At 43.9% G+C, this 17,833-nt stretch overlaps 2 protein-coding genes across 3 annotated transcripts; both read left to right on the top strand.

The window, feature by feature from the left end:
- Positions 1 to 2,510: 2,510 nt before the first annotated feature.
- LOC133930780 (probable calcium-binding protein CML30) lies at positions 2,511 to 4,066 on the top strand. Its single transcript, XM_062377510.1, has one exon. The coding sequence runs from the start codon at positions 2,947 to 2,949 to the stop codon at positions 3,682 to 3,684; it is 738 nt and encodes a 245-aa protein (XP_062233494.1). The 5' UTR covers positions 2,511 to 2,946; the 3' UTR covers positions 3,685 to 4,066.
- A 2,152-nt stretch (positions 4,067 to 6,218) lies between these two features.
- Positions 6,219 to 8,350, top strand: LOC133930779 (small ribosomal subunit protein eS30z/eS30y/eS30x-like). 2 transcript variants are annotated; one of them, XR_009911803.1, is made up of 3 exons: positions 6,219 to 6,366; positions 6,465 to 6,719; positions 8,084 to 8,350. XR_009911803.1 is itself a non-coding variant. In XM_062377508.1 (2 exons), the coding sequence occupies exons 1-2, from the start codon at positions 6,363 to 6,365 to the stop codon at positions 6,647 to 6,649; spliced, it is 189 nt and encodes a 62-aa protein (XP_062233492.1). In that variant the 5' UTR covers positions 6,219 to 6,362; the 3' UTR covers positions 6,650 to 6,895. The 2 variants fall into 2 exon arrangements, 1 of the variants encoding a protein (XP_062233492.1); XM_062377508.1 differs by lacking the exon at positions 8,084 to 8,350 and having other exon boundaries at positions 6,465 to 6,895.
- Positions 8,351 to 17,833: the final 9,483 nt, after the last annotated feature.

Raw genomic sequence — 17,833 nt, 5'->3', positions numbered from 1 at the left:
AAGCCACACTTCGCCACATTGTGCTAGTTCACAGTTTCTCTGCCATCTGGCCAACTCATCGCGGTCTCATTCTTCTGCAAAAAAATTGACACGGCTGTGGCGATGTGGCGAGCCACACTTGGTCACAGTATTTGTGGCGAAGTCGTCCAAACAAGCCGATGATCTTCTTATTGACAACCATCTGATACTCATTGCTGTAGCAGTGCCATCTCGGCATCTTCTGGTCAGTACAACTCCCACGCGGCTCGTAGCAGACTACGGGTCTGCAGGGTGCTCCATGGCAAACCATGCATGCAGCTCGGGGTTCTGTAGTTGTAAGTAAATTTTATAAGATCTGGAAGAAAAGCTCTCTTATATATGTTATATATATTTCTTTTCTTTCTCACAGTTACATAAGCTAACTATTAAATTAAAAAAAGATCATAGAAATCTCTCGATGAAATATCTTATATAGAATTTTCTTGCCATGAATTGATCAGGCTAGCTAGTAAGGCCTTGCAAATACGCCGTACTCATCTGCCGAGATGCGCGCGGTACGGAGTGCCATCGATCCCCAACCCTGTAGGCAAGCTAGAGGACGATTCTAATCGCGCGGGGACGGAAACTCGCGCCACTCCCATTTCCTTTTCTGATTTTTTTTTCAGTCCGTGTTTTCCCTTTTCCGGAGAAACAAAATTCTATCAAAACTTTTAAGAAAAAATTAACGAGAAAAAATTAACACGAGACAAATTTAGCTTAAAATTTTTGAGCAAAAGATTAACAAGAAAAGTTTGCCTCAACATGGCCGCACCCCCCAGCAGGCGTGCGCTCATTATTTTCGCAAGCTAGAGCTGCTGGACCAGCACGCTGTCTACACTGTTGCGGTTCGCACGCACGCCGGCACCGCTCGTGAGCTCGTCCGGGGAGCCCGCCAAACGCCGCGGGACCTGCAGCTAGCAGCAGTTGACACGTTGCCGTCGTCCGTCGGCGCTGTTCTCTCGTCGTCCTCCTCGGATCGTCCGCGGGGCACGCGACCAGACCAGACAATGCCGTCGGTGCCCGCTGCCGCTGCCGCTGCCACCCTGCCTGCGTGCCTGCAACCGTTGGTTGCCGCCCGCTTTTGAGGAAGGAACCCGGCCGCGCGAAGCATGATGCGCTACAGGGTGCAGGCCCCGTCCGCTTTGCGCGCGCTTTGTTTTCTGGCCAGGCCAGCTTCACTTCACGCGTCTTGCGGTGGGTGCCGCCCGACGCGCTTCCACCCACATCACGATTCACGAACGCGACCACGCGCAGCTTTTAATATCCCACATCTCACCCTCCTCTCGTCCCGCCGCTCCGGTGAGGCGCTGTTTTGCAGACACGTCCATGGAGATCCTCGATTTCTGCCCGACGCCTTGGTGTGAAAGGGGCCTTTTTGCGATTAGGAGGGGGCCGTCGTCGCGTGCCGAGCCACGCCATGGATGGGATCCTCTGACGTTAGCAGGAGTAAAGTCACGGTGCAGTTATGCCCTCATCAGCCGTCCATCCAATCCAATGGTGCTACTCGTCTCTTCTCCCATCTCCGGTTGCTGCAGCTAAGGTTTAAGGGCGAAGGAGCCAATGGAGGAGGAGCACACCGTCATGCGACTAGCCTGCCGCCGCCACCGTTGCAGCATGAACCCTTCTCCTTGCTCCCGCTTCCTCTGCCATCGAAGAAGACACGTGTGGCACTGGCGCCGACGAGCTCCTCAAGGCATTGCAAGCTGACCATCCTCCACTGTGCACGCTGCTGCTGCCGACCTACCATCGACAGTCGTCCTCCCCGAGTCCCGTGTTGCTCCAGAGTCTGCTCCAGCGAGGGCACAATCGAGCGGCACCAAGGTCCAAAAAGAAAAAAAGAAAAAGAAAATAAAGGTTTCCTCTGGATGGAACTGATAGCATTAGTTCTTTGTTTCTTAGGCCCAAGCTGAGATTTTTTTGCACGAGTCGTTGCAGTGCCATTGGAGGAAGAACCAACTAGACGAAACAGCACCCGCTGGATTGGATGTATGGTGAGTGAGGACAAAACTGCTGCATCGTGACTTTACTCCTAACGTCAGAGGATCCACGTCATGTTGCCATACACTAGCTTCCTCATAGGTCACCATTTCCCATCCCCGACCACTGAAGACTAGACCTAAGACCATTCTAAACATTTTCTTTTTATTTCGTTTCTTTCCTGATTTCTTTATTTATTCTTATTCTTTTTATTTTTTCTTATTTTCAATAATTTTTCTTCAAAAAGATTTATAAAGAAAAAGAAGAGAGAATCCCGTTCTTGAATGAATAATCTTGAAAATCCTTTTATGAAAAGAAACCGTTGGAGTGCTGAAGTGAAAAAAATCTAAGTCACGAAGGGAATTCGTTGAGCATGGTCTAATCTCTCCCTTGCTACAAATAATGTTGTGAGATATGGCCTTATATATTTAAAGTCTAAATCTAATTTATTTTCTTTCTTATTTTATCATATATGATTTTTTATTTTCACTATAAATCTTATGATAATTTTTATCAAATATAACATTATAAAACACTATAAACTATGTCCAGACTTTAAATACATAAGATGAGCTTCCAACTGCCGCTGCCACCCCTCCTCGTCGCTGGAGAAGAAGGTTTCCGCAGCCGCCATGCGGACGGTCTCCTTGTGAAACTACTATGTTCAACATGGAGTCTAAGGTTGTTTGAAATTTGTAGACGCAAGATTTGTAATATTGCCGCTGCAGAGGGTCGCGAGTGCTATTGTGGCAAAAAAAAAAAAAAGAACATCTTAACCACCCACGATCTACCAGGTCATCGCACGATCTGCAACTGCCTCTCCAGTCTCCACACCACCACCTCCTCCGGTTAGCCGTCGTCTCCTCATATACTCAACTCCATCTACCACCTCTCCGTATTCTCCAGTTCACACACAGTCACGCGCGCAAGCAAACAAGCAAGCCTTCACCCATGGCGCCTCTCCTCCTGCTCTTCCTCCTCGGCGCCCTCTGCGCCCTCTTCTCCCTCACCTCCTCCTCGAGGAACAGCACCAAGAAGTGCGACGGCGGCGGCAGCCACGGCAAGTGCGGCGACGACGGCCAGTCAAGAGCCAAGAACGGCAGCGAGCAAGAACAGGGGCAGGATAGGAAGGTGCGGCCGGACCCGGAAGCGGACCTGGGCATCGTGTTCTCGACGTTTGACCACGACGGCGACGGGTTCATCACAGCGGTGGAGCTGCAGGAGTCGCTGCGGCGGCTCGGCATCGCCGTGTCCGCGGACGAGTCCAAGGCCATGGTGGCCCGCGTCGACGCCAACAGCGACGGGCTCATCGACATCCCCGAGTTCCGCGAGCTCTACGACTCCATACCCAAGAAGAGGAAGCCGCAGCAGCCCGCCGAGGCGGAGAAGTTTGCCGCCGGCGATGGCGGCAGCGCACCGATGGTGGAGAACGAGGAAGAAGCCGAGGAGGAGGAGGAGGAGGAGAGGGACCTGCGGGAGGCGTTCGACGTGTTCGACGGCAACAAGGACGGGCTCATCTCCGCCGAGGAGCTTGGCACCGTGCTGGGCTCGCTCGGTCTTCGCCAGCACGGCGCAAGCCGGCCGGCCGTCGCCGAGTGCCGCGACATGATACGCCTCGTCGACAGCGACGGCGACGGCATGGTCAGCTTCGAGGAGTTCAAGCGCATGATGACCGTCGTCAAGGCCTAGCTCCTCCCGCTCCCTCCTCGCAAAGGCAAGTACCGTTAATTTGTTCTTGGATCGGAAGAGACGCATCAGGTTGGTAGGAGAAGCAATCAATTAATTCCAAGACCTCGTATTTGTTTTCTGGGGAGTTAAAGCTAAAAATAGCTTCTTGCCAAGTATTTCTCCCCTGTTTTTGAATCTTGGTCACTTCCTTTCGTTCGTTCCTTTTTTTTCACCCTCTTTTGCAGTCTAATTATTTCCTACTTCTTTTCAGTTCTTGTTTTTGTTTTGACCGACAGATATCAGATTCAGACATGTATGTAAATATCAGTTCTTGCTCGCTGTCAGGTTAATTTGTGGATTAAGAACAACGGATGAATGGAATCTCAATGGATATAACTTGTTACTTTGGTGTTCTTCAGTCTTGTTAATTTGCAATTCAGCAATTGAACAATTCTATCTGCCATGCTTTCTGTGATCAAACTCTGAAAGTTTTAACCGCACAAAGTTGAATTCCTTTGTAGTATTGTAAGGTCGCTTCTCGGTGAAGTAAAACCGAAAGGAAGTTCTTGTCTTGTGGACAAGGTAAGGTTTATTTTACACTGTTTCTGACCATCCTGAGACTGAAAATCGTTTGGGCTTTGATGACATATGTTCACACATATGTTTTCACGTTGAATGTTCTTGTTTGACAAACAAGGAAAGTTCTTGTTTGGATGTTTCACGTTGAATGGCATATGCTCACACATTCAATGGAAAGAGAATCTGCGTTGCATGTGCTACGATTACCTGGTCAGGTTCCAGGCTGCAACTTTCAAATGAAAAATAAATATGAGAAGTTAAAATTTCCTTTCTTGGTCAACTGCAATAATCTTTGGTTGACGAACATACGAAGAAAACGGTAACTTCATTGTGAAAAATAAACGTTTTTTTAGATGGTAAAAAAGAAACGTTTGTGCAATGAATCCTCACTCCGGGTTGCCTAGTAAGGCTGTTCCTCTGAATATTATGAAGCAGTTAGTTTTCTTTTGCCTGCGACATGTAAGCTGCATACGCTACCCTTCCAATTCAAGACACAGTAAAACTAAGATCAAGGACACGGACATGACAATTTTCAGGAAAGCCTCACCTTGTCTCGTTCTGATCTTGGACCCGTTAAAACTGCACCGGGTCATTGAAGATGGTATTTTGAAACGGCACTGAAATATGTTTTACTTCTTCAGATCTCTGTTCAATTTAAGAGTTACATTCTCGGATTTAGGTCAGACAACACACAAATATACAATAGACACAAGGGATAATTGCAAAGAAATCACTACTCCTGATGTTATTGTAAACTTATCATTAAAAAGTTACAAAAATATTATTAAAACTGTTATTCGAGTGACATCTTTAAAAAAATAAAAAACCAGAGAGATTTGTAAATACCCCTAAACACAACCCGTCCGTGCAAGGAGATGACGAACTCATGACACCAAGTGGAGGCATAATGTTCCATTGTTATAACTTATAATACCTAGTGCCTACATGGTTGACAAATGCATGGATTGGTGATGTAGATCGGTGTCTATGCTGGGTGTTCACGCCACTGCATTGTTAACTCAGTACAGGTTTCAACGGTCACTGATAAACTCCCTCAGTTAAAATAAAAATACTTACTCCCAGTATAAAAGTATTTTTCAACGGTTACCGAGGGAGTATAATGTTTAATAAGTTTATGACATTATATAAGTATTTTTCAAGGGAGTATATACCTTGTTCGTTAAGCTGACATGACTTGTTCCAATCCTTGAACGTTCATTGGTCTTAGGAGATCCTAAATCTTGTGATAGATGGAGTGTAAACTCATCACCCTGATTAGCCCCATTGTCACTACATTTTGTGATACCATCTTAAAAAAAAAACAAGAAGAAGAAGAACAGCCTATGTGATACCAAAATAGCCGACATGATAAAACCAATCGTGTCGACAGGGGAAGACAACAGAGGCCGGCGAGATTCGCGACGAGCGTGCAGCACAGGAGAAGCATGTGCTCGGCATCGATCGCGAAACGGGCGGCCGCATCGAGGAACAAAATGGAACACGCATAGGCCGGGACGAACGCATCTCCGTTGCAGGCGATGCCGGATCCCGAGGCAAGTGGAGTATGCGGTTCGATCCCATCTTGCAGCATCTAGAAAAGAAAACGGCAGACTTTTATTCTTCCACACTTCATAATTTTCATGTGTCTGAAATATGGGAGGCGCGATGTTACAGCGGTGCTGGTTACGATTTTGGATTGACAAAGTTGGTTTTTAGTAGGGATTTATTTATTATTGGGCTTAGAGAGGGAGCGGTGGGCGATAGAGGATAACCGGATGGATGATACCGGAACGGGTGCGAACAAAGATGACTTAGACAGGGTTAGGTTAGCATGACAGTGGACGGCGTCGGTGGATCAAAGGCGGGAATATTAGGCCCAAATACTGCATTACGGCTCAGCTATCTAAGGCCCAAAACGTTGCTAGAGTGGGCCCAAGGTGACAAGGCCCAGTTATTGCATTGGGCCCACCTGTCAGCAATTCTCAGCCTCACCCAAAAATCCCCACGCATATAATGCTCAGACCCCTCGCCTAGGGCTTCCTAGTCCCTCCACAGCCGCCGCCGCCTCTCCTTCCGCGCCCTCGCCTCCGAAGCCGCCGCCGCGACACCACTTCGCCGCCATGGGTAACCGCCTTCTCCTCTTCCTTCCGGTTGTATCTTCTTCATGTACCAACGCACTGATCCGACCGTGTTGCCGTGTGGTTGTGGTGATGGCGACGCAGGTAAGGTGCACGGATCGCTTGCTCGTGCCGGGAAGGTGCGCGGCCAGACGCCCAAGGTGGCGAAGCAGGATAAGAAGAAAAGGCCGCGTGGCCGCGCGCACAAGAGGATGCAGTACAACCGCCGCTTCGTCACCGCCGTCGTGGGATTTGGCAAGAAGCGCGGGCCCAACTCCTCCGAGAAGTAGGGAGCGCGCGGCCCCTGCCTCGTCGGGTTCCTCCTCTCCGTTCTTGATATGCCTGTAGCTTCGTGTTAAGGTACCGCTATGCAAGCAAAGGAAGAACCTTTTGTAGTTTCAGTTCGTTGTTCGCGTGATTATGTGATCGAAACTTGAGATAGGATGATAATCTCTGCTTTTCGTTTAGTTGAATTTGACATTTGGTGATATGAGCTCCTGAATGAAATTTGCTTATGGCCACAATTTTTTGTTGTCTCGGGTTTGTGTGAATACATCTGTTCTGTGTGGACGAATAGTCCATGTGTTCTGTGTGGATGATTAGTCCATGTCTACTGAACATTGTTATGCGCTTTATGATCCAAGTTCTAGCATGCATTACTTGATTAAGAAGCACTATTTGCTTGTAGTATCACTGGCCAGCCTGAGTCATGTCCCGTCTACTGCAGTGCAAAGATCCTGTTCCAACTAGGATGCTTGCCTTTTGCATATTTTTCTGTTGGTTGCAGCAATCCGGAAACCAGTGTGCTGTTGCATTGAAGTGATGAGACCCAGTGAATTCTCTTTGGATGGACAACCAGCAGTGGATTCTAGTTCTAGAGAGTAAAAAGCACTCATGGCAGTTAGCAATGTGACTGAAACTTTAGGGCTAGTGAATTGCTTTATTTAAGATATGACAAGTCTGCTTCTTTAGTTGACCAAATGAGATGTTACTTTAATTACTTTGGTACGTAAAATACAAATGAGCAAAAAAATTCCTACTGTAGATAGATCCATTTGTGATACATGAATGAGAAAATACGGATTAAGGCCCTTCCGCGAAAAGGGGGTATGAGCTCGTAAGTAAAATTTGCTTGTGATCACATGTTTCCGTTGTCTTGGATGTATGGGAATGTTCAAATGTGTGCCTTTTTCTGTGTGGATCATCAACCCATGGCTATCTGACATTGTTGAGTTCTCTACTAGTCAATGCCGCTCTGCAATCGAATTATAGCATTCCTTGATGAAGAACTCCAGTTTTTTGAAGTAGCAATGATCAGCACTAGGATGAACCCTGTGCCCCTGTCCTGTGTCTATGACTGCAATATTGCAATCATCCTGTTCCAACTAGGAAATGGCTGCGGTATGCACATTGTTCTGCCCTTCAGTTGCAGTAATCTTAGACCAAACCTGCTATTGCATTGAATTGTTGAGACCTGTGAATTTTAGTTATAGAAAGTAGAATCTGCTCATGGCAGTTAATAAGTGTGAAATGTGATTGGAACTGTAGGGCTAGTGAAATTATACGTGTGTTCTCCGTGCCCTTATGAATGCATGTGCCTTAAGTCCTTAAATTTCTTATATAACTTGTTGCGGATTTATGTACTTCATGCATTCCAGTCTTCAGTCAACTGTACCAATTGTAGATGACCCCAGCTTTGTCCCACTGTTTTTATTGAAAATCAGGTGGCGTGAATCTTAGTCGAAATTTGGCACCACAGTTTCTTGGATAATATGATGAGTCCTATCCAGTGTCTGACTGGAGCGCTGCAAGCATCCTGTTCCAACTAGGGAATACTTGATTTATGCACATGTTCTGCACCTGGTTGCAGTACACCTGAAACCGAGCCTGCTATTGCGTTGAATTGTTGGATTTGTGAGTTGTAGTTCTATGGAGTAAAAATCGCTCATTGCCGTTAACCAGTTTCAAATGTAGCTGTTACTGTTATGATAGTAGATAGTTATGTGCTTTCTTCCTGGATGCCATTATCATTCAGTATGCTTTGAATCCTTAGATTGTGCTCTAGCTGGTTTGCTGTCGATGTGCTACCTCTATGGGTTCCATTCTTCCATCAGTTGTATCACACTGGTACAAGCTACGGAGCTTTGTTTGATTGCCTCAGCCTGATTGAAACCCTGGTGGCATGGATCTATGTCAGTGACAATTATACACCCTGGTTTCTTGGGTTTAATCACACATGTAATTCTGAGCATAAAATTGTTCCTGCAGTAGAATGTTGGATTCGGATCCTGTTGCTTCGAACCCTTCCACGAACAATGCCGACGTAGGACGTATCTGAATCCTGGATTGCTCGTTCTGAAACCTTTGGGTTCCCCACATCTCTCCCAATATGATCCCAGTGCGTATTGTTCCTGCTGCGTCGAGGCATGGGGCGTTCCATTACTCCATCCTCGTCGCTGTGATCATTCTGATGGTGGTATCCATCGTTCAGTCATTGCTGGTACCAGGTTGCAGCTGCGATAACTAAGATACGTGATGATGCAAAGTTTTTCTATTCATCCACTCTGAAGTCATCGCTGGCAGCAGCCTGCGTTCGGCTGAAACATGGGCTGATTTCGTCTGGAAGAGTATTGGGCCCGTCTACTGCCATATCCTGAGAATTCTGAGTTTTCTGACTTTGTTCCTGGTGTTGGATGGGTTAAATAGAGGGAAAGGCAGAAATGTGCCCCACATGCTCGGGAGAAGAGACTGTCCAGGGAAAATCCTACGACTGGGACTTTGCTTGCCCCTCTTCGAGAGGATGACGGATCTCTGATTGAGCAAAGGTGTAATGTGATGTGATTTTTTGCAGAATCAGGCAAGAGTTGTGCCGTTGCATATTAGGGTTCTATTTGTTTTAGTTTTACATTGTGATAATCCGGTTCAGACTATAGAATTTATGAAAAAAAATTCCAACCAACCTATAGATTGTAATATTTTGTAGTACAAATTAACTTATAAATTATAAAATTCAGCTTTTACATTGTGATCATTTGTTTAAACTTTTTCTTTTAAGATTAGAATCCATAATTAAAATAAAAAACAAACATGGCCCATAATTTATTTTTTTTAATTTACAACGTAGCCGTCCGATCTAAGCGGATGTCTAGATGGCTCCGATAGATAGCATTTGCTCCCAAACAGCACCTAAAAAAGAAAGAAAGAACGCGTTGTAAACTAATCTTCCAGTGTTTTCTTCGTTCCAGTCCAATGGTATTTCCGGAACACTAATCTTCGCGGTGGCCATGAGACCTCGATGGGAGGGAGGGACGACAGGAGACCATGCGTGCCATGCCCGCGCGCGCCCCCCATCCCTCCGCGATGGCAAGCGTGCGGCCGGCCGGCCAAGCGGGCGGTGGGGGCTGCCTGCCTCGTACAAGCGTCCAAGATTCGTTGCACGGGCGCGGGTCAGCGTGTTCCCTCTGCCCCGCCCGTCCGTCCGTCCTCGTCCCGTCAGATACGAAAGCTTTTTGTTGCCAAATCGCATCACTTGAAACCGCACCGCACCCTCGGCTATGCACCATCCAAACATATTCTCTTCATTTGGTTTTCTTCTCGATGTCCTTCTCCGTTTATATTCATTTTATTTTCTCTCATCTTTAATAATTTTTCTTCAAAGAGAATCACAAAGGAAAAAAAAAAAGAATCTCATCATAAAAGGAATGACCTTGAGAATACCATCGTGAAGAGAAACCGTTAGAGTGCTAAAGGGGACAAAAATCCCTTCACGACAGGATTTTGGTCCTCGAAGGGAAACCGTTGGGGCTAGCTAACCTACAGCCTCGTTGGTGTGGTTCTGTGTTTAACTTTTTATCGAATCTAACCCTTCAAATTTGAGTCGAATTTTGACACCTGTATCAGATTCCGAATTATATTTTGTATATTTAATTATTATTATTTTTACCGTATAGAACATACAGATTCGAGTCTAATTCTGATACTTGTATCTGTGTCCATATAACCTGGTTTCTAGGGGTGAAGTTTTTTGCAGAGTTTTTATAAAGACAAGTCCTATTTCTGAGTGTTCCACAAGGGCCATTCAGCTGAAGCCCGGTTGAGCTTGAGCGTAGCCTAGACATGCGCTACTCGTACACCAGTGTCGCAGCTTCAGCTTCTAGCTCCTTCAACCAAGAAGCAGAATACCTCGCCATTAAATAAGTGCACACTACAGTCAGTCGCCATGCACGAGCGCTGTTCTTTAGAGGGACGTTCTGACGGTCTGACAGGCTTTTTTTTTTGAGCGCAGATGGTCTGACAGGCTTAACTTGCTTCCGAACAACGTCAAAAGTACTGACAAGACTGGCAGGCCAGGCCACCGAGCCGACGACGAAGGTCGGCCTTGAGACGAGAACTGCCTCTATACAAGTTCGCGGTCAGAGGAGGTGTCCCCAGTGCAGCGCGCAGGCCGGCGTCTGATCCGGGCGCGGGGATAGCGCCGCGGCCGACCCTCCGGTCTCCGCGCCGCCTTCCCGATCGAGGCCTCTCCTCTCCTCTCCTCTCCGATCGGCTGGCCCGGCTCTGACACCGTTCTGCCACCGGCCTCGAAACGGGAGGGTGGACGCGCGCCAGGACACACGAAGAAGGCGAAAGAGGCATCGAGCCTGCCGCCGATGGGTATCGTGAGATTTGACGAATTTCACGGGTCGCAACCCTACCCTTACCCCGGCCCAAACTCGGACTGCATGCGCCTCTACACCTCGCTGTTCTTCTCGCTGCTGGTCCAAGTCCAAGAGAGGAAGACCAGAGACTGAACAGAATTCATCTTCTTGCATACATGTTACGCATGCTATCTCACCTACACACATGCATGGACCAGTCGATTGGGTTTACTTAGATTTGAGTCGAAGAGTACTCGAACCTAATTAGGCGTGGTGTACGCGCAAACAGTTCCAACCAACTGAGCAGATAGAGTCAGTCGATGGAATTTTTTTAATATTATTTTTACGGGAATTTTATAAATATTGTACGAATTTGAAAATTTACAAAAATAACCCACTTCCGTGAGATGGTTCCACGAAAATCAATTTTCCCTAGTTGGAGTGATGAAAATATATATTTTCACGGATTAGTTTAACGAAAATTTAATTTTCACCATTTGAAAGTGTGAAAATATTTTCACGTCTTGAGACCACAAAAATACGAAATTTGTCGCAGGACCGAAATGCGAAAACTAGTTTTCGCGGGACCGGCATTTTTTTATCTTATTTCTAGTACCAAAAATACAAAAAATAGTTTAAATTTTTTTATGCATGGAAACATTAGTTTAAAATCTTTGGACTAGTTCGGTGAAAAATGTTTACGTGCTAATAGTTGTCCGTACGACAACACTGAGTGTTTCATTTTTTCTTAATTTTTTGTTTGATGTAAATTTGTTGACATTTCTTTTTTAATTTGATGTAAAATTGGGTGAGTAATTTTTTGAATGAAGTAACCTTAAGAGGGTGGAAAATATAATTTTTCAAACACTAGTAGTTTTGAACCATAGTTATCATAAAATTCGGTATATATGTTACGTACGCTGATGAACATTACATTGGACGTACGATTTTTCGTCGTAACACAAATAGATCCTAACCATACAGAGATGAAGATAACAAATATTGGCATGTATGGTACACCTAAAGACTAACCTAATAGCGTACAAATGTTGGCATGTACAATCGCTTCACCAGTATTCGTTAACCCAGTGAGCATGAAGACGTCCTGTAGTGTGATTATCATCTCCCCAAATGACATGTGGAGCATGTGTCTTCGGCCTCCATCAATCCACCGAAGCCGAAACGAGGGAACAGTCAAACAGGAACCGCCGTGACTGCTTCACTTGGCCATCGTCACCGCCACCCTCGTCCTCGTCACTCTCAACCACCTGATGCGGACCTGCATCCTCATCTGTGACCTAAATCATCCGTATAAGAGGAAGAAGTTCTGCTCATGCCAATCTGCAATACATGAGTTGATTAGCTAAGATAAAAAATGTAATGAGTTGATGGCAAATTGAACTATGTGTAAAACATATTGAACCACTATGGGTGAAGTTGCCATGTGCTCAAAGGTGCACAAACCACCAACACAAGAACGTTCGTTGGGCCGCACATGGCATGTAGTACGAAGCTCCGGTGATGCTGGTCCAATGAACGGTCCAGAAGCTTGTATGAGGGCTATATCCCTGTAAAAGAGGTAGCACGGATGTTACACAGAGAAGGTTAAACAAATAATGTATAATGAAGAAAACACATTTAAAAAATAGCACCGGAGAAAATAAATATGGAACACAATTATTACACACGTTGTACCACATATTTCTTACATCAGAAACATAAAAATTACACAAATAGTACCACATAATTCTTACATGAAAAACAAAATCATACACAAATAACTATAGAAATACATAATTCCTATGTAGCATATCTAACATGTTTTGCCCTAATCTTGTGCACTGCTTGTCCTCTACACACACCTCTCCAACATCAACTACCGGTGGATGCCCTGCTACAACATCATTGCGGTTAGACTATGGGCAATCCTTTGCCTTGTGACTCATCACACTCACTGCACCGTTTCACAGGCCCTCCAATTTCAGTTTCATCCATACTGTTACGAAAATGGTTAATCTGTGGTCGGCCACCTTTCCCATGGACATGTCGAAGCAATGTCATAGGGGTCAGGCAGTCATATCAGTATTTGTCATCGTTGCAGTTAGACTGTGGGCAATCCTTTGCCTTATGACCAAACTCATCACACTCACTGCACCGTTTTACAGGCCCTCCAGTTTCAGTTTCATCCATACTGTTGCGAAAACGACTAATTTGTGGTCAGCCACCTTTCCCATGGACATGTCTAAGCAATGTCATAGGGGTCGGGCAGACATATCGATATTTATCTATCATAAACCGTGAAGTCACATAGCGCACTGAATTCACGGAACTCTCCTGTCCAGGTCTGCACCATATTTTCTTGTAGTAAAATGGTGACAAACATAGTACTCAGCCCCTGTCCACATTTCTCTTGGACATGCCTGCACCAGCATATTGTACTCAGCCACACGACGTATACACCATTTCAACCACTTATTTGTCCGATATACTAGCTTTAACTCTCATAAAACTGGATCTAACATACAAGTCCATATTCGTTGTACCATAACAAAATAAATATTTAGATCCAACTAAAAATATTAGGTGAACCATATTATCATCTCCTTCAATCTAGTATCCTCTGGGTTTAGATGCTCAATGATGATAAACAAAAAATTACTCAACTCAACACTAGATAAATCATTGCGGATCTCACCGTTCCCATAAAAAAAATCTAAAACTTATAGGGCTTAACATAACTGTGACTAAAAAAATATCAAAACAAATCATCAATTATTCTACCATTAACTACAAATAAAATTCTTCATAACCTAATTTATGTACCATAATTAAATCTTCGTAACCTAAAATATAACCTATAATTACTCTTTCTAACTCATAATCTTACATACATAATGAAACAACATAACCTAAATTCTTTTTTAATCTCTAATTAAACCTTAAATTTAAATCAATATTAAAAAAATTAATTTTAACTTAACAAATTTTTAGTGTAAGGCTTATACTTAGAATAAATATCGCAAATTAAATTATACATCTACATGATATTACATCTGACATAGATATAAATTATTTCTACGTACCTCTAAAACTAACAAATATTTATATATATATCTAAATTTATTTCACTACTCATGTATCCTAATATAAAATATTTCTACATAAATCTAAAACTAATAAATATTTCTACGTATATCTAAATTTGTTCCCCTACTCATTTATCCTTATATAAATCTATAAATATCTACAGCTAACAAATATTTCTACATAAATCTAAAACTAACAAATATCTAATTAAAATTACATAACCTAAACAAAACTAACAAAAACATGTATTTTTTTTTATATATTCTTCCTCTTACTTCTCCTCCTCCTACTCCCTTATTCCTTCTCCTTCCTCTTCCTCCTCTGCTCCCACTTTTCTCTCCCTTCTCCTGCACCCTCCTTCTTCTTCGCTCTCTTCTACCTCTTCTCTCCCAACTAGTGCCACTGTCTCGGCCGAATGCACAAAGGGCAAGCGCGTGACTGGTTACGGAGTAAAGCGAGGCGCGCATGGACAAACAGTGTGAAGACTAGTTTTTTCGCACGTCCATCCCAGGAAAACTAATTTTCGCATTATGGTTGTGCGACAAATTTCGTATTTTTGCGCTCTCAAGACGCGAAAATATTTTCGCACTTCCAAACTACGAAAACTAAATTTTCGAAACCAATTCATGAATATATATATATATATTTTTACTCCAACCGGTGAAAATTGATTTTCACAGAACCTCGCGACAGTGGGTTATTTTTTTAATTTTTCAAATTTGTGCAATATTTTTGAAATTCCTATAAAAATAATATTTAAAATAATTCCATCGGCCAATCAGATCGGATTGATGTTTGCAACTGTACACCAACCACTGCATAACATTATTTTTAAAAACCTCAGAACAACAAATAGACGTATGCACACACTCACACCATCACACACATACTTATACAATGTCTACAGGACCGAAAATACAGAATTTGAAGATTTATAAAGTCACTATATACATCTCGCTATCTATAGGTACTTTGACTACCATAAAAAAAATTACATCTTATTAAAACATATAAGTAGCAAATTTGAAGTTTTATCCTAAGTAGGCAGAGGGTACGATCCCTTAACTAAGCACTAGGATTGTTGTTTATGTTAGCCCCAAGATTGTGCTCCTTTTAAAAGCAGCTGCAGCGGTCTCGCGAGCCGACTCCGCCTTCATCATATTTAGCGATCGACTGAGAAAACCAGGCTCCGGCAGACTTGCCATCCGGATCGGCATCCCTGTATACTGGCCATCTTGCTTCGCTCGGTCGGCAAAAATAGCGCCCCCTCCCAGCTCGTCATTACTATTGTTTCTCCTATGTACAGTACTAAATGAACAATACTGAAATTTTCTAAAAATCAAAATAGTGGTATTCTGCTACTAAAAAATCCTAATTTTTTTACGTGTTCTATAATTTATATACTAATTTTTAAAATTATTTTTAGCCTTAAGTTATATGATGAAAAATAACTGTTAAAATATAGTCGTTTGAATATAGCCGTTGAACAAAATAGCTATTGAAATAAAGCTGTTACATGAAACAATCGTTGTTAATAAAATCTATTATATGAGATATATAGAGTGAGATTTAGCTAGTCTATTAAAGTGTGCAGAAATACTAGGAGAAATTTTTTAAAATGAATAGCTAAATAAAAATATAGACAGTCAAATTTAGCTATTCTACTGTAGTTGCTCTAGCACCGCCGGCTAGCCCTGAGAACGAAGATGGCAGGCAGCGGGCTTCTGTTCATGACAGATGATCAGTTTGATCCTTGCGCGGAAAATGGGCATGCTTCCCCTAAGGCCATGTCGTACGTGGCTGGGCGCTTGGCAGCAGTTACTGGTTTTCTTGCCACGGTGTAGGCCATCGCGGAGTCGCCGCTTGATCAGGAGGCCGATGCTTCGGTTGGGCTACACGGAGGCGGACGTTTGGGTCTAGTAGAAAAATCGCCGGAAGATGTGACCTTCGCTGCGTTGGGCGGACGGACTTCACAAGAATCTGCGTCAATCTGAAGTCAAAGTAAACAAGATAGGTAATCAAGGTCGCTTCCCAAGAATTTTTAAGCGATCCGATCAAGCACGATCGTCGAAGGCCCCAAGCAAATCTTGCTTTAGAATTGCTCGTCAAAATACTGTCAAGTGAACTGTATCTGTATCCCGCTTACCGATTGTCTGTCTGTGGGCTTGTGCTTATTAAATTCAGAAAAGCTGTACCTTTACACCATTCCACTGCTTTTAGCATCGTCCTTCGCCGCATAACAAGCATGTTTTTTGGGTGAACCTGAACCCACCTCAAAGCCACCATGCCACCACCCAAAAGAAAACAGAGCATTGTTCAATTCTCCTAAGCAGACAGTGGCACATTTGATCCAAGTGTGGAATAATGTATTTGCCCTTTGTCTCCCCTGTCATTTACAAACCCCTTGGATTGATGTACCCAAAACGTCTCCACACAAACACACAGAGAGATGGCTTGGAGTAGTGTTCACTGTTCAGACTCTAAATTCTTCTTGGGATTGGGTCCTTTTAGCCCCCTCACACCAACCCCATGCTGCCCTTCCCCCTCTCTCCATCATCTTCCTGGTATATAAATAGCCCTTGCTTTCCTCCTCTTCCTCCGCCACCCCCTCGCTGAATGCCACAAGAACCGGTGGCTTCTTGTACCTGACATTCAGTCTTCAGGTTCTTGTGTGTGCAGGCCAAAAGAATAGAACTAACATATATAGCTCCTTTTCCCCTCCCCTAAATGGTTCTGTTAATTGCATATCTGCTATTGATTGATTATGCATCTATCAGAAGCTAGATGGCCCTCTCTGTGGTCTTCCACAGCTTTCTTGAACTGCATCTGTAGGAGAAGTAGCTTCTACTTATCGAGTGCAGTTCAATAAAGCTGTGGGAAATTTCAGAGAGAGGCCAGTTGAGCAGCATGGCGGAGCACTCATCAGCTTCAGCTTGTAGACGCATGATGACCAGAGAGAATTCTACATCAGGACTAGGTATATGCAGTATGCACCGAGATGTGGTCATGTCTATCTTCAAACTGTAATAAGATTTAGTTTCACTTGCATTTTTCTTGTATCATATTTGGTTGTGCCCATCGTTTGACACTGGATTTCTTTATGCAGTTTCTTCAGTTTCTACTCTAAAAAATGTGCTAGTTTCTTCGGTTTCTTGTCGTTCTTCTGTTCTTTGTTATTTCTCCACTCTAGTGAGTTCATTTCGCCAATTATTTTTTTGGACAATGCTTTACAAAATCATGCAATAATCTTCTTTAAAGATGCATGCACCATGTATCTGTCAAATCAGTATGTGCCTAGATAATTCATGAAGGGACTAGCTTTCTCGAGTTTTCCTTGGAATATGCTTAAGATTTTTTAGTTTGCATTAGCATGTTACTAAACAATAATTGTTCCTACTCTCTATATATACCTATTTTGTTTACATTGTTACTCTTTGAGAGAGAGAGAGAGAGAGAGAGAGAGAGAGAGAGCACAACTTTATGAATACAAAACTGATGGAAAAGCTGACCCTGATGAAAGATGTTTCAGAAGGGGTGCAATGAGTAGATCTTTTGTTGGTGCAAGGTAAAGGACGCTGTCCTAAGAGCATGAAACCTCAAATCACACCAGCACTGGTTCACCCTTTGTTGCTGCAATACCGCCCTACCCTTGTGAGTTGTGACAGCCCAATGGACAGGCAAGGCCAGGCGATGGGACTTCCATTCCTGGAGAAGAAGCAGATGCCCTTCTCTGACTGAGTGAGTGCTCCA

This window comes from Phragmites australis, chromosome 10, assembly GCF_958298935.1.
Source record: "Phragmites australis chromosome 10, lpPhrAust1.1, whole genome shotgun sequence".
NCBI classification, from domain to species: domain Eukaryota; kingdom Viridiplantae; phylum Streptophyta; class Magnoliopsida; order Poales; family Poaceae; genus Phragmites; species Phragmites australis.
Note: the sequence above shows the minus strand (reverse complement) of the source record. Positions and strands in the feature narration are given on the sequence as shown.

What these genes read in the sequence shown, in the direction of transcription:
- LOC133930780 (XM_062377510.1), top strand. Translation starts at nt 2,947, where the DNA reads ATGGCGCCTCTCCTCCTGCTCTTCCTCCTCGGCGCCCTCTGCGCCCTC.